This window comes from Scyliorhinus canicula, chromosome 5, assembly GCF_902713615.1.
Source record: "Scyliorhinus canicula chromosome 5, sScyCan1.1, whole genome shotgun sequence".
Taxonomy (NCBI): domain Eukaryota; kingdom Metazoa; phylum Chordata; class Chondrichthyes; order Carcharhiniformes; family Scyliorhinidae; genus Scyliorhinus; species Scyliorhinus canicula.
Genome location: NC_052150.1, coordinates 123,573,340 through 123,590,866, shown reverse-complemented (window position 1 = coordinate 123,590,866; position 17,527 = coordinate 123,573,340). Strand labels below are relative to the sequence as shown.

The 17,527-nt window shown below is 45.6% G+C and overlaps 1 protein-coding gene across 1 annotated transcript in view; it reads right to left on the bottom strand.

The window, feature by feature from the left end:
* The window catches only part of elp2 (elongator acetyltransferase complex subunit 2), a 176,915-nt gene extending 160,770 nt beyond the window's left edge, over positions 1-16,145 (bottom strand). The window contains exons 1-2 of the mRNA XM_038797582.1: positions 15,966-16,145; positions 12,743-12,821 (exon numbers count right to left, since the gene is read on the bottom strand). Of these exons, the coding sequence (XP_038653510.1) occupies positions 12,743-12,821; positions 15,966-16,100 (214 nt within the window). The 5' untranslated portion in view covers positions 16,101-16,145. The remainder of the gene's footprint in view (positions 1-12,742; positions 12,822-15,965) is intronic.
* Positions 16,146-17,527: the final 1,382 nt, after the last annotated feature.

Genomic DNA, 17,527 nt, shown 5'->3' with positions numbered 1-17,527 from the left:
ACACTGAAATTGGCCAGTACGATCTTGTTGGCATCACAGAGACGTGGCTACAAGGGGATCACGGCTGGGATCTAAATATCCAAGGATATATGTCCTAACGAAAGGACAGGCAGATGGGCAAAGGGGGCGGAGTTGCATTGTGAGTAAGGAATGAAGTGAAATCGATAGCAATGAGCGATACAAGATCAGAAGACATAGAATCTCTGGCGATAGAGTTCAGGAATCGCAAAGGTAAAATGACCCTGATGGGAGTTATGTACAGGCCCCCTAGCAGTAGTCAGGATGTGAGGCAGAAAATAAATCAGGAGATAGAAAAGGCATCTAAAAAAGGCAATATTATAATAATCATGGAGGATGTCAATATGCAGATGGACAGGGAAAATCAGGTTGGTAGTGGATCCCAAGAAATGGACTTTGTGGAAGAGATGGTTTTTTGGAGCAGCTTGTGACAAAGCCCACCAGGAAATAGGCAATTCTGGATTTGGTGATGTGTAATGAGGCAGATTTGATTAGGGAACTTAAGGTGAAGGAACCCTTAGGGAGCAGTGACCCAATATGATAGAATGCACCCTGCAGTTTGAGAGGGAGAAGCTGCAATCCGATGTAACGGTATTACAAATAAATAAGGATAACTACAAAGACATGAGGGAGGAGCTGGCCAGAGTTGATTGGAGAAGGAGCCTAGCAGGTAAGACAATGGCAGGAATTTTGGGGGGTTATTAGGGACGCACAACAGAAATTCATCACAAGAAGGAGGAAACATGCTAAGGGGAGGACAAGGCATCCATGGTTGTCAAGGGATGTCAAGGACAGAATAAAGGCTAAAGAACCTGAGAAAGGACGTACTAGCGCTGGAGGGTGTGCAGAGCAGAACTAAAGAAAAAGCATACAAAGTGGCGAAGATTAGTGGGAAACAAGAGGATTGGGAAGTGTTTAAAAGCGAACAGATGACAACTAAAAAAGCAATAAAGGGGGAGAAGATGAAGTATGAGTGCAAGCAGGCTAGTAAAATAAAGGAAGATAGGAAGAGATTTTTTCAATATATAAAAGGTAAGAGAGGCAAAAATAGACATTGGACCACTAGAAAATATGGTTGGAGAAATAATAATAGGAAACAATGAAGAACATAAGAACTAGGAGCGGGAGTAGGTCACCTGGCCCTCAAACCTGCTCCGCCATTCAATGAGATCATGGCTGATCTTTTTTGGACTCACCTCCACTTTCCGGCCCGAACATCATAACCCTTAATCCCTTAATTTTTCAAAAAACTATCTATCTTTATCTTAAAAACATTTAATGAAGGAGCCTCAACTGCTTCACCAGGCAAGGAATTCCATAGATTCACAACCCTTTGGGTGAAGAAGTTCCTCCTAAACTCAGTCCTAAATCTACTTCCCCTTATTTTGAGGCTATGCCCCCTAGTTCTGCTTTCACCCGCCAGTGGAAACATCCTGCCCGCATCTATCCTATCTATTCCCTTCATAATTTTATACGTTTCTATAAGATCCCCCACATCCTTCTAAATTCCAACGAGTACAGTCCCAGTCTACTCAACCTCTCCTCGTAATCCAACCCCCTCAACTCTGGGATTAACCTTGTGAATCTGCTCTGCACACCCTCCAGCGCCAGTACGTCCTTTCTCAGGTAAGGAGACCAAAACTAAACACAATACTCCAGGTGTGGCCTCACCAACACCTTATACAATTGCAGCATAACCTCCCTAGCCTTGAACTCCATTCCTCTAGCAATGAAGGACAAAATTCCATTTGCCTTCTTAATCACCTGTTAACTAACTTTTTGTGACTCATGCACTAGCACACCCAGGTCTCTCTGCACAGCAGCATGTTTTAATATTTTATCATTTAAATAATAATCCCTTTTGCTATTATTCCTACTAAAATGGATAACCTCACATTTGTCAACATTGTTTTCCATCTGCCAGACCCGAGCCCATTCACTTAACCTATCCAAATCCCTCTGCAGACTTCCGGTATCCTCTGTACTTTTTGCTTTACCATTCATCTTAGTGTCGTCTGCAAACTTGGACACATTGCACTTGGTCCCCAACTCCAAATCATCTATGTAAATTGTGAACAATTGTGGGCCCAACACTGAACCCTGAGGGACACCACTAGCTATTGATTGCCAACTAGAGAAACACTCATTAATCCCCACTCTTTGTTTTTTATTAATTAACCAATCCTCTATCCATGCTACTACTTTACCCTTAATGCCATGCATCTTTATCTTATGCAGCAATCTTTTGTGTGGCATCTTGTCAAAAGCTTTCTGGAAATCCAGATATACCACATCCATTGGCTCCCTGTTATCTACCGCACTGGTAATGCCCTCAAAAAGTTCCACTAAATTAGTTAGGCACGACCTGCCCTTTATGAACCCATGCTGCGTCTGCCCAATGGGACAATTTCCATCCAGATGCCTCACTATTTCTTCCTTGATGATACGTTTGCTAATTTCCAATCCACCGGGACCACCCCAGAGTCTAGTGAATTTTGGTAAATTATCACTAGTGCATCTGCAATTTCCCTAGCCATCTCTTTTAGCACTCTGGGATGCATTCCATCAGGGCCAGGAGACTTGTCTACCTTTAGCCCCATTAGCTTGCCCATCACTACTTCCCTAGTGATAACAATCATCTCAAGGTCCTCACCTGTCATAGCCTCATTTCCATCAGTCACTGGCATGTTATTTGTGTCTTCCACTGTGGAGACCGACCCAAAAAACCTGTTCAGTTCCTCAGCCCCCATTATTAAATCTCCCTTCTCATCCTCTAAAGGACCAATATTTACCGTAGCCACTCTTTTTTGTTTTATATATTTGTAGAAACTTTTACTATCTGTTTTTATATTCTGAGCAAGTTTACTCTCATAATCTATCTTACTCTTCTTTGTAGCATTTCTAGTAGCTTTCTGTTGCCCCCTAAAGATTTCCCAGTCCTCTAATCTCCCAGCAATCTTTGCCACTTTATATGCTTTTTCCTTCAATTTGATACTCTCCCTTATTTCCTTTGATATCCACGGTCGATTTTCCCTCTTTCTACCGTCCTCCCCTTTTGTTGGTATAAACCTTTGTTGAGCACTGTGAAAAATCGCTTGGAAGATTCTCCACTGTTCCTCAACTGTTTCACCATTAAGTCTTTGCACCCAGTCTACCTTAGCTAGCTCTTCTCTCATCCCATTGTAATCTCCTTTGTTTAAGCACAAAACACTAGTGTTTGATTTTACCTACTCACCCTCCATCTGTATTTTAAATGAAATTGCAGACAAACTGAATAGTTACTTTGCATCAGTCTTCACGGTGGAAGACACCAGTGGGATACCAGAGCTTCAGGAGAACCAGGGAGCAGAGGTGAGTGCAGTGACCATACTAAGAAGAAGGTTCTGGGGAAACTGAAAGGTCTGAAGGTGGATAGGTCACCTGGACCTGTTGGACTACACCCCAGGGTTCTAAAAGAGATAGGTGAGGAAATTGTGGAGGCATCGGTGATGATCGTTCAGGAATCACTGGAGGCAGGGAGGGTCCCAGAGGACTGGAAGGTGGCGAATGTAACACCACTGTTCAAGAAGGGAGGGAGGCAGAAGATGGGAAATTACAGGCCGGTTAGCCTGACTTCGGTCATTGGTAAGATTTTAGAGTCTGTTATTAAGGTGCTATGTCTTTTCGTCCAACGTCACTTCGTCCAATGTCACTTCGTCCACGTCTTTTGGTCGCTACGTCTTGTCGTCCGATGTTTTTTTTGTCCAACGACTTTTTGTCCAATTGTAAATAAACTCCGTAGAAAACAAGGTATAATATCTTCAATGATAGATTCATAGAACTAATGATTTATTATGAGAATTTTATTGATAAAATACAAGTAAAATACAGTGGAAAAATGTATTTTAAAAAAAGTTATTTAAGAAAAGTAATAAGATTTAACTATCTAAAAGTTTACTAATTACTAAAAATTACTAAAAGTAATAAGATATCACTTAAAATTGATGCAAATTTCTCAAAAAATGTCCACATTCCTCAAAAAATCAATTTTTCTTGTTGAACCATATTCAGTGACCAATCTTTTGAGGCGTTCAGTTATTTTTTTATATCGCGTACATGAATTTGACGGATCTCCCCGAAGAATTTGAGTCTTTTTCCTCAAAATGCCACATTATTGAAGATATTATACCTTGTTTTCTAAGGAGTTTATTTACAATTGGACAAAAAGTCTTTGGACAAAAAAATCATCGGACAAAAAGATGTAGGACCAAAAGACGTGCGGACAAAAAGACGTAGGACCAAAAGACGTGGACGAAGTGACGTTGGACGAAGTGACGTCGGATGAAAAGTCGGGTCACGGTTATTAAAGATGAGATCACGAAGCACTTGGAAGTGCATGGTAAAATAGGACTTAGTCAGCATGGCTTTGTCAAAGGGAGGTTGTTGTCATAATATCCACTCATGTATACAATGAGATGCAGACAGGCAGAGATTGACATACAGGATGACCAGTAATCACACACAACACAGTGCAGTCAATCATCAGACAGGATACTACCACTATAAAGCCAGAAGGCACTAGGTTTCCCGCTCTCTCTGGACCCAGCCACTGAGAGAGTCAGAGTCCACGAGCTAGCCAGTGCAAACACCATGCGGCAGCTAGTAAGTCTGGTCAGGCTAGTACAAGGTCTCCAGTCAGTTCAGTATAGTGTCGACCCACAGCTGAACATGTATATCAGTTCTATCGTTGAATAAAAGAGTGTTTGATTTTCTCCAGTGTTAGACGCCTGATTCTAGCTTCCCTGCATCAAGTGCAGTCCACATCGAACCAGCCTGTCTAACACATCATGGTACCAGAGTGGTACTGATATTGACAGACCTACCTCGAGTGAATCAGCATTGACCAGCAAGCAGCCATCCGGTGAAATGGAAAACATCCAGCCTCCTCCGAGCTCCGCATCTCCGGCAACCTCGGCGCCAATTGGAAGATCTTCAAGCAAAAGTTCCTCTTGTACATTGAGGCCTGTGATCTCGAAGCCGCATCGGATGCCAGGAAGATCGCGCTATTTCTCTCCACAGCGGGGGACCACGCCATCCACATCTACAACTCCCTAACGTTCGCTGAAGGCGAAGACAAAACAAAATTCAAAACAGTCCTGCTGAAGTTTGACAGCCACTGCGACATTGAGGTGAATGAGAGCTTTGAACGGTACGTTTTCCAGCAGAGGCTTCATGGTAAGGATTAACCTTTTCAGCCCTTCTTGACCCATCTCCGCATCCGAGCGCAGTCATGTAACTATGACTCGATGGCTGATTCCATGATCCGGGATCAGATCGTTTTCGGGGTTCACTCCGACTCCCTTCGGCAGCAGCTCCTGAAATTCAAACAGTTGACCCTCCCTGTTGCTATCGAGACGTGCGTTGTCCACGAGCATGCTAAGAATCGTTACTCCCACATCAGGGCGGCAGAGACTGCAAAGCTGGCCTCCCACGAGGTGCAACAGGTGCAGGCCATCGCACAGATACAGGGCCTGAGCATCGAGGAGAGTGGCCGTTTTGCGCGCTTTTCCCGGGTCCCTGCGCATGCACGCCACGACCGAGTGTACAACGAGACCGACAACCCGACTGCGCAGGTGCATACGTCGACCGACCACACTACGCATACGCGATGGCGCACGGAATGCGCTGACGTCGGCGTCATGACGTGTCCGAATTGTGGCTCCGCCCACTTAAAGCAGCAATGTCCAGCAAAAAGACTCCGGTTTCTACAGTGTGGCAAGCTTGAGACACCTGTTTTTAACAATACAATTGGTTTAATAATGTAGATGCCAAAGGATGCACTTGCTGCTGCTAGAGGATGTGTTTTCTCCGAACTCCTACTGCTTCTGGCTGTAACCCTGCTTCCGGACCTGGTGTATTATTCTGTACGCTGGCTGCCTTTTCCACTTTTGAAGCCTGGACTATGGAAAGGGAGAACAGTGTTACGACCAGTTGGATGGAGGGGAAGAGGTGCCTGTTGCTGCTGCCAGTTGCTTGCAGGGGAGAGAGAGTTGCGTGCCTGCAGTTGCCACACCTAGGACTTGTCCTTGATACTGGCTGCCTTTCTGCTTATTGGCTGGGAGTGGAGCACAGGACTGATTTTGGTTTGTCTGCTGCCAAGCTGAAAGTGGAGGAGAACGGACTCACTTTTGCAGTTTTGGACTGGATGGTGGCCGGACACCGGAACTGTGAAAGCAGCAGGGCGGTGGCCCGAATGACTATCTGTACTCCTTGTACTGATGTTCGCTTTGTATTATTTTTGGGGGATTGTGTGGTTGTTGTTATGGTATGGATGTGTTTGTTGCGTCTAGCACCTGGGTGCTCGCCAGTTGCGACCATCCTGCTTTTGTGCACTCACTCTCTCCTCAACCGTGTGCTGCCGGTCCTCTTCTGTTGAATTGTGCTGCTTGCGGGCGCATCTCCAATGAGTAGGGCTGGTGCTGGAGCCGGAGAGAGGAAGAGTGCGCTGGCTTGAGTGCTGACAGCTTTCCCTTGTACTTAATTGTTTATTGGGTGTCTTGTGATTGCTCTGTATTTTGTCTTTGTTTTTTAGTAAGGGATTTTGCTCTCTCTTCCGCCATGTCCCGTATCGGTGTGTCCCTTTCCAGTCATCTGCGCTACTTGTTTGGATGACTCTCCACCGATATGAGGGTACCTTTGGGGGGGGGAGAAGAGAGATGGCCATATGCTGGCTTTGCAGTTGGTGGTTTGTTTAAAGGAACTGTGCCTCCTCTTGGGAGAGGAACGGAGTGTTCTCTCTCTCACGCCGTGCCCTGCACTGGTGTGTTTTTTTCCAGTGGTCTTGCTGCTCATTTGGGCGCCTTACTGCCGGTGTGAGGCCATTGTTGGGATCAGGGAGTGTTGGCTTGACAGCTGGTGGTTTTGTTTTTTGGTGTCTTGTCAATGCTTTTAGCAAATTACTGATTTCCGTGACTGGTTTTTAGCATGTTGCTGATTCTTTTGTATTCCTGAGTTGCCAATAAAGTTAAAATATTTGCAATTGCTGGCACATTGATAGTGGTACGGCAGTTTCTCTTTAAAGGACTGTCTCTTTAATTTAATTTACTCTTTATGTTAATCAAAATTGTTGGAAGGTTGTAACAACAAATGCAACAAAGATGGAGCAACTGGGAGAATGGAATGGAGTCCTTACAGGAAAAGGGGTGTGAGAGAGTATCGTCGAGGTAGCTATAAACTTATTGTGAATATTTGTTGATAGCCTATCCCCAGAAACGGAGACAATAAAGTTGAATAAGATAAGGGAAGGGTCAGAAGGGGACCCTGTGGAGCTGGGAGAAGAGTGGAAATGAAATACAAAGTTGATTAAATTTTCAGCAGGAAACAGCACTGATACAGTCATCAATGTACCATAAAAAGAGATGACAGGGTCCAAGTAGAACTGTAATAAAGAACGTTCTACAAACCCCACAAAAAGATAGGCACGCCCAAGCAGGTACCCATAGCAATTTGAAGAAAATAGTAGAGTTTTTAAGAAGTTGTTATTCGATACGAGAATGAAGATCGATGGTGGTGGATAGGAACGGATTGCGCTTCCTTTCAAGGAAAACCAGGAAATCCTCAGACTTTGTGGGAATGGAGGTGCAGAGAGATTTAATGTCCATAATGAAGAGGAGAGTGTTTGGAACAATAAACTGTTGGTATGATTGGGAGCCTCAGACGAATCACAGATGTAGGTGGGACAAGACTGAGCTCGGAAGAATTCAGTGCAGTAGGGTAGGATCAGGCAGAAATTGGAAATCTATCAGGTCAATCTGTTTGCACATCTTGGGAAGGAAGCAGAAGTTCTTGGTTGGGTTCCATGAGGTTGGAGAGGAAACCAGTATAGGCGATAACTGACCAGGTGACCTAAGTTTCAACAGCGGTGAGATCATGATTCAGTGGGATGTTGAAGCAGGTGTTGGAGAATTTGGATGTCATTTAATGTATTCAGCCTTCTTGGACCTTCATATAACACCATGGTTTGCTCAATTAAAGAGGTAATAGGTAATCAATTAAAACAGCTATATGCATTAACTACATGCAAACTATGATGTGGAGATGCCGGCGTTGGATTGGGGTGAGCACAGCAAGAAGTCCTACAGCACCAGGTTAAAGTCCAACAGGTTTGTTTCAAATCACTAGCTTTTAGGTGATTCACCTGAGGAAGGAGCAGTGCTCCAAAAGCTCGTGTTTGAAACAAACCTGTTGGACTTTAACCTGGTGTTGTAAGACTTCTTACTGTACATGCAAACTAGGCAAAGTTTAATTTAACAAGCACCTTGGGGTGTTTTATAAAGTTAACGGTGCTATTTTCTTTGAGCACCTGCAAATCCCTGAAGCCATTAATGATCACATTTACTGAGTTTCCAGTGATTAGCCCACCTCTTACATCTGTAAAGGAAGCACTTATTGGCAATGTGCAACTTTGATTGTGTCTTTCCACAAGTGCATAAGGGATTTCGGAGACCCCAGCAGTGCAGGTTGGCCTGACCTGGACCTGTTTAACAAGAACCACTCTCTCCATGGTAGTTTAGAGTCTGTCATTCAACAAATGGGGTCCCAAGAAACTTGTTGGTGACTTCAACTTTTTCCCATTCCTTGATCCAAACAATGTTTGCTAACAGATCTTGATCAAGAAGGGTGCTCCATATGCAGTGCCAAGTTGGAAACCAGGCAGTAGGTCATCATTGAGTAGTAAGCGAAGTGCAGCATGAATGATTTCAACCAACTTGTGTGTTTTCGTCATCGGTGGATGCGTGTGGGAATAATGTTTGCTTGGACAGGAAACTGGTGAGGGGTGTTGAGCGGAGAGTTCCAGTTAAGATGCACATTGTTGCAATCAGTTAAGTGTCAACCCAGGCGTGTGTCCTGAACTTTGGCAGACAGGTGCAAGGTACTCTGTTGCAGACTATGAAAGGGCAAGTGCTGAGGTCTGGAGTTGCTGTCCACCAGATCCAGCGAGGTTGTTTCTGGTTATGACAATTGCTGTTGTTTACTTCAGATGTTCCCGAAAGGACAGAGTCTTATCTCGAGTCAATCCCAAGTATGGTGGGTTGGGAACATGCTTTAATCTCTGGTCATCCATCTAGATATGCAATTCTTTCTTGGCACTGGCACTGTGGGAAGTGGAATTACACTGTCATAATCCCCACGAGGACCGCGGTGAAACCATTGTCGATCTCCATGTGACCACGCAGCTGGAGTTCGTTAGACCTACATATGAAGCCGGCCCAAGCAGGACCCGGTGCTGTTGGTTGTTCCAACAGGGACTGGATTGGGAGAGTTACTGCCGTGGGCAGAGTATTGTACATAGTTCAATAAACCATTGTTCCACTACCAGTGGCTTCCTCAGTTAGTGAACACTGGATATATTTTTGGAGAGATTTACCATGAGGTGCAAGGTGCTGCAGTAGTTTGTCAACTTTGTAATGTCTGGTCCCAGAGTGCAGAAAAATAGAGCTTGGGTGGTATAGCAGATGTCAACAGCATTGATGAACTTGCAGGACATGGTTGTTGATGGGTCATTTGTATATACGCCAAACAGAATCGGGGTTGGTACTGAGCCCTGTGTAAGGGTCCTTCCTGTTTATTACTGGTTTATCCCCTTACTTTCCCTTCCATTTATTTTTGATCGATTTATGGACATGTGTCCTGGAGACACCTGTGTGTTTTCATTCAGGTAACCTGTAACTTTACTTCAAACAGGAATATCCAGAGGATTGTGCTGTTTTAGACTGACACCAGTGATGACCCAGATTTATTGATGTGGCTGGTGATCAATAAATTAGCCTAAAAGACAATGCTCTGCCTGGTAACAGGCAGTGATTGGTTCTGTTCCCACTGAAATGGTTCAGAGGCCTCAAAGATTCTCAGTTCCGCTTTTGGCAACTAAGGCAGAAATGTTCTCTTTCTCCCATTCTGTTTTCTCAAGAAATAACCAGTGAATTCTCACCAAAAAGTCGCTGTGGGGACCAACTCTCTCTCTCTGCAGAAAAGGCTGATGCAAACAGAGACCAGAGCTTGATAATACTCTCTGCAGAACAGGCTGGTGTGAAGCCAGGGGCCTCTCCTGAAAAAGCTGCAAGATATTGCTAACTGAAAGGAAGATCATTGCGGGCTGTAAATCAGAGACTTTAAACCACACTCATACTGTGAAGAAAGCGCACTAAAGAACTCTTCGTCTAAAGCAAGGACTCTTATGTTTCGACTGTAATCCTTATTATTTTACCCCTTTCCACCCATGTCTGTCTGTCTTTTGTGTGTGGGTAGAGGGTGGGATAGTTAAAGATGTAGTCAGGTATCAACATTTCATTAGCAGTTGTATTTACTGCATATTTCATATTTGTTCTTGTTATAAATAAACAGTAATTGTGTTTAAGCTTACAAATCTGGTGACTGTAATTATTGCACAGCCAAGGGATAGCGATTTCGGGTATTTTAATAAGAATTATTGGTTAATTCACTTGTGTTGTGACTTTGGGACGAGTGGGGCTGGAATTGGCCGCACACTTGCTCAGGTGTTGTAACGCCTGTGATAGTCCATTGGTCTGTCACCTCCATGCATTTCAAACTTGTCTAAGACAAACTCAGAATCATTTGTTATGAAGGAGCAGTCAACAACTGTCCTTACTCTGAACAACGTTAAGAGTAGGCAGGTGAGCCACACTGTATCACAGACGTGTGGTCCAGTAGCACTATGCCTGACTTCAGAATGTTTTGGAAGCCCTTTGCATTGCCAGGTAGGGGACAATAGATCAGCATACAAGCCTCATCCCTGTCAGTACTCAGGCACCCTGGTGAAGTCAACAATCCTATCCAGCAGACTGAATTCGAAGTAAAAGTTAAAGGATTCCAAAAAAGCTCCCTTACAGAATCACAACTCAACATGCCATCAACATCACTTGCAAACAAGAGACCCATATTGCAGCTATATAAAATGTTACTTAACTTGAGAATAATGCTTTTCCATAGCATTTTCCTAAAATTTCTTTAAAATCCCCCGGACGGGATCCTTGGTCATGCACTCAGAGCCTGCGCGGACCAGCTGGCAGGGGTGTTCGCGGACATGTTTAACCTGTCCCTACTCCACTCCGAGGTCCCCACCTGCTTCAAGAAGACCACCATCATACCGGTGCCAAAGAAGAACCAGGCAACGTGCCTCAATGACTACCCTTCGGTGACCCTGACTTCAGTCGTAATGAAGTGCTTCGAGAGGTTGATCATGAAACGCATCACCTCCATACTCCCAGAACGCCTTGATCCACTGCAATTCGCATACCGTCGCAACCGGTCCACAGCAGACTCCATTTCCCTGGCCCGACCCTCATCCCTAGAGCAACTCGACAACAAGGACTCCTACATCAGACTCCTATTTATTGACCACAGCTCCGCCTTAAACACCATATTCCCAGCCAAGTTCATATCAAAGCACCAAAACCTAGGATTTAGCTCCCCACTCTACAACTGGATCCTCGATTTTCTGACCAACAGATCACAATCAGTAAGAATGAACAAGACCTCCTCCACAATAGTCCTCAATACCGGGACCCCGCAAGGCTGCATACTTAGCCCCCTACTGTACTCCCTGTACACACACGACTGCGTGGCAAAATTTGGTTCCAACTCCATCTACAAGTTTGCTGACGATACGCCCATAATGGGCCGGATCTCGAATAACGACGAGTCAGAATACAGGAGGGAGATAGAGAACCTAGTGGAGCGACAAAAAATCTCTCCCTCAATGCCAGCAAAACTAAAGAGCTGGTCATTGACTTCAGGAAGCAAAGTACTGTACACACCCCTGTCAGCATCAACGGGGCCGAGGTGGAGACGGTTAGCAGTTTCAAATTCCTAGGGGTGCACATCACCAAAAATCTGTCCTGGTCCACCCACATCGACACTACCACCAAGAAAGCACAACAGTGCCTATACTTCATCAGGAAACTAAGGAAATTCGGCATGTCCACATTAACCCTTATCAACTTTTACAGATGCACCATAGAAAGCATCCTATCTGGCTGCATCACAACCTGGTATGGCAAGTGTTCGGCCCAGGACCGCAAGAAACTTCAGAGTCGTGAACACCGCCCAGTCCATCACACAAACCTGCCTCCCATCCATTGACTCCATCTACACCTCCTGCTGCCTGGGGAATGCGGGCAGCATAATCAAAGACCTCTCCCACCCGACTTACTCACTCTTCCAACTTCTTCCATCGGGTAGGAGGTACAGAAGTCTGAGAACACGCACGAACAGACTCAAAAACAGCTTCTTCCCCGCTGTAACTAGACTTCTAAATGGCCCTCTTAGAGACTGACCTCATTAACACTACACCCTGTATGCTTCATCCGATGCCGGTGCTTATGTAGTTACATTGTATACCTTGTGTTGCCTTATTATGTATTTTCTTTTCTTCCCATGTACTGAATGATCTGTTGAGCTGCTCGCAGAAAAATACTTTTCACTGTACCTCGGTACTCGTGACAATAAACAAATCCAATCCAAATCATATTCTTTGCCCAAAAAGACCAACCAATGAGTTAACCCAATTGGTGGTCTGATTCCAAAATGATGGCCCTGGTAATATTAAGGGTTTCAAGTTATGAACTTTGCAATGTCAAAACTGCATGTTATGGATTTTTGATTTAATTTCTTCATAAAAGCTTACTTTGCCTCTTTAAAAAAAACACCGTCCATCAGTACTTACCACAATTATCTCTATGAACCCACTGCACACAGTTAACTCTTCCTTTGTGTCCATTCAGAGTTTCAATCACTTTCATTTTCTGTTGAACCAAAGACAATTAAAATAGCAAGAAAAGTTGTTGATTGGTCAGTTCAAAGTAGTAAAAACATTACGGCAATTGCTCAGAGTGAGCTATTCCAAACTTGGCCATACAACAGGTACAGACTAACTGAAAACAAAGGCACTCCCATGGGTCAGAGAGGAAAACTAGAAGGCAGTTGAGCTTCCTTCTGTGCTGTAGCAAATTCTGTGATTTTAAAGTAAACAAATTGCTGGAAATACACAAAAGCTCATCAACATCATTCGCACTTTCTTTTTTCCATTTCAAGCTGTATACATGTATTGGATCTAAATACATTAGAAGATCTGTATTGATATTATGGTGAGTCAGAGAATAAAAAGGGTTATCAAATCATGGAAATCACAGGTTACTGACTCTTGTTAACTGTGTAAGTCAAATCCTGTTATAACTAACACAAAAGCACAAGCCTTCCAGTGCTGGAATTCTGAAATAAAAACAGAAATTCTCAGTGGGTGAGGCAGCAGATGTGGAGAGACAAACAGAGCTAATGTTTAAGGTCAACTAAGTGTGCCAAATTCTTACAGGGCTCAACAGGATAGATGCAGGAAGTATATTTCCTCTGGTTGGGAGGGTCCAAGAGCAGGAGACACAATCTCAGGGTAAGAGTTAGGCCATTTAGGACCAAGATGAGAAGGAACTTCTTCAGTCAGAGGGTGATAAGTCTTTGAAATTCTCTCCTCAGGCAGCTGTGAAGGCTCAGCCATCAAGGGTGGGATTCTCCGTTGGCTGACGGCGAAATCGCGAAACGCGATTGGGGGAGAATAGGTTCCGACGCTAAAATGGGGCAGGAGCCGATTTAACACTAAATCGCTAGTCTCTATCACCCCGACAGCAGTGTCAATGCGGTCGAGAACACACGTACGGTAGACACCGTTTGCACATCATTAGCGGTCGGCCAGTGGAGAATCCCACCCTTGCTGGCTGAGCCTCCACAACTGCTTGGGGAGAGAATTTCAAAGAATTCTAACGGACGTAGTTCCTTCTCACCTTGGTCCTAAATGGCCTAACTCTCATTCTGAGGTATTTTCCAGGGCCTCTGCGATTCTCCACCTCCGATGGGCCGTGTTCCCGATGGCACGGTTCACTTGGGCTTTTTTAAATCTTGAAACCGGCGTATTGGCTGCTGAGGGAGAGGGGGTAGGGAAAGCGTCCAACATCGCCATAGTTTGCTGACAGTTGTGGAGCTGGACAGGGGGCTTCTGCCAAGGCCAGGAGGAACAGCAGGCGGTGGCCAGGAGGTGGGTTGTGAGGTCAGGGTGGACGGACACGGAACATGATTGCCGCGCTGGAAGGGCAGCCATGAATCTGCGCACGTCGCTAACATCCCACTGTGGACTTAGGGTCACAGGTCATACAGCTGTCCCCCCAGGCCACCCCACTAGGTGCCCTCTGGCCCCAGCCAACCCATCAGCTGTATGGATTCACTCCAACACAACCATCTTGTTGACTGAGATGTGTGTGGGTGGGGGGGGTTGTAATGTGTATATGCAGCTGCAGCTTGTCAGCCTCCTGAGCGTCAATCACAGAGACGGCGAATCCAAAGCCGTTTTTTATTGGAATTGATTGTGTTCCACGTGGCACCGCTAGCTCCTCCAAGTTGCTAAATAATTCCAGGTTCAGCGCCAGTCTTGTTGTCGTGAAAGTCCACAAATTCTGCGTCAGCACTCAGAAACGGAGAATCCCACCCCAAGTATTTTCAAAGCAGAAGTCAATAGATTTCTATATATCATTGGCATCAAGGGATACAGGGATAGTGCACCAAGATGGCGCTATGGTACAAGATCAGTCATGATCTATTTAAATGCCTCTGGCAGCTCATTCCAGCCACTTACCACCCCGTGTGAAAATATTGCCCCTCTGGACCCTTTTGTATCTCTACACCTCCTCACCTTGGGCGGCACAGTAGCACAGTGGTAAGCACTGTTGTTTCACAGCACCAAGGTTCAGGTGTAATTCCCAGCTTGGGTCAATGCGGAGTCTCACTTTCTCCCCATGCCTGCATGGGTTTCCCCAGGGGCTCCGGATTCTTCCAACATATCCTGAAAAACGTGCTGTTACGTGAATTGGACATTCTGAATTCTCCCCTGGTATACCTGAATAGGTGCCGGAGTGTGGCGACTAGGGAATTTTCACAGTAACTTCATTGCAGTGTTGGTATAAGCTTTCTTGTAACAACAATAAAGATTATTATTACTTAAACCTATGCCCTCTACTTTTAGACTCCCCTATCTTTGGAAAAAGATGTTGACTATCTACCTTATCTATGCCCCTCATTATTTTATAGACCCCTATAAGATCTAAGCCTCCTACGCTCCAGGGAAAAAAAGTCCCAATCTACCCAGCCTCTCCTTTTAACTCAAATGATCAAGTCCTGGTAAAGTTGAAGGAATGACAAATAACTAACGAAAAAGCATCAGCAAGACAATAAGACCAGATTTATAGCACAGACAGGGCAGCACAGTAGCACACGTGGCTAGCACTGTGGCTTCACAGCACTGGGGTCCCAGGTTCGATTCCCCACTGGGTCACTGTCTGTGCAGAGTCTGTACATTCTCCATGTGTCTGCGTGGGTTTCGTCCGGGTGCTCCGGTTTCCTCCCACAGACCAAAGAAGTGCAGGTTAGTGTCTAAAAGAAAGGTTAGATGGGGTTATTGGGTTACGGGGATAGGGTGGAAGTGAGGGCTTAAGTGGATCGATGCAGACTTGATGGGCCGAAAGGCCTCCTTCTGCACTGTATTTTCTATGTATCGCGATACCAATATTGGCAACATTCCTAGACTTGCTTGATGGCAGGAGTAATGGGGGCAGGTGTATGTACCGTCTGGAATATGTCCCAACCTGTAGCCAGTCAAGTGTGGCTGCAAAATGTATGCATTTGGAGCACACCCATCACACTTTAAATGTCAAACTTAGGTTGGAAAGAAAGGCAATTGTTTTGTTGTCATTATTTTATTCCATTGGAGTTGTTTCCAGTCCTTGGCAATTGGTCCATTGAGACCACGCCCTATATTGGTCAGATTGACAACAAGCCGCCTCCCCGCCTCGGCAGAGCCGCACTTTCAGCATCTCTGACACTGAAACGGACCCGATTTGAACCTTTACCTCCGGGTCGTAAATCACAACCGAGCGGCAACTCCCGAACGCCACGCGCCCTCCTCTGCCCCAGGACAGCGCGTGCGGAGTCCGGTTCGCACAGCGCGCAACATGAGCCGTCTCCACGGGCGCCGCCATCTTCATTCCGACCGTCACCTCTGACCCCCAGCGCGGGTCCGGTCCGAAGAGCGCGCGCGTGCCGACGTAATACGTTCGCGCACCGTGAAAAGTGGAAGCTGCTGCCTGGAGATGGGACGGATTCTGTCAGCACGTGGGCGCTCTGAACTGCACACAGTGTGGATGTACAGAACACTCCCATTTACAACCAGGGTGCACCACGCAGGCAGAACAACTGCACACAGTGTGGATGTACAGAACACTCCCATTTACAACCAGGGTGCACCACGCAGGCAGAACAACTGCACACAGTGTGGGGGTACAAAACACTCCCATTTACAACCAGGGTGCACCACGCAGGCAGAACAACTGCACACAGTGTGGGGGTACAAAACACTCCCATTTACAACCAGGGTGCACCACGCAGGCAGAACAACTGCACACAGTGTGGGGGTACAAAAAACTCCCATTTACAACCAGGGTGCACCGTGCAGGCAGAGCAACTGAAGTTGTAGAGAGCAGACAGGGAAGCCACACAGGTAATTGAACTTTTTTCTCCCAACTAAGACCAGGTTAATCCCCTCTCTGTCCAGAAATCCCAGAACCAATGATACATTGTTCAGTTTCATCAGAAGTTGTGCTGCAAGAGTAATTTCTGTACATCTGGCTTAGGGCCTCCAGACACTGTACAGTTACAGCCCACCTCTCGGGTCTTCTGTCGTTCTCTGATCTGCTTTTTCACAATACAAGTGGTCATTGCTCCACTGGGAATACATTCTGTCAGATCCCGTTTGGTAGCTATCATCTCGACATCCCACTGGCTATTTGTGGCTGGCACTTGCTGCACCATTACCAGGGTGAGTGGCTAGCACTGAGGGGTTGGTGGGGAGACAGGCTCTTGACATTGTCCATACTTTACCTACTGTCAGAGTTGTTATCTTGTACTAAGTTTTGGCGAGCTCTGCCCAATATGAAGTGCTGGGTCCACCTGCTCTAGTCCCTAGATAAGCTCCACTGGCTCCCACTCATTGAGTTTACTGCAGGTCTGTGTTGGCCTGTCAGTTTTAGCTGCTTCAGGCCCTGTTGATGCAGTGTAGGCCTTGTGGTGAATTATACTGTATTGTAATTCACACTATTGCATTGCATTGTATTATGTTCTTGTGGGCTCTGTATGCGAGCCGTTGCGCGGCTCTGCCCAAAAGGGGAGATGAGGAGCATGTACAGGGCTCCACCCTTGACTCCGCCCATGGCTCCGCCCATGGCCCCTCCCACTACCGGAAGTATAAAGTGCTGCAGCCGTAAGCCCTGCTCTCAGTTCCTCTGGTCGCAGGCTGGCTCAGTTGTAAGACTATTAAAACCACAGTTTACTTCCAATCGTGTCTAGTGAATTGATGGTCACATCAATTTAATAGTCTTAGTAAACCTGAAGAAAACTACTATGGAATCAGCCCTCA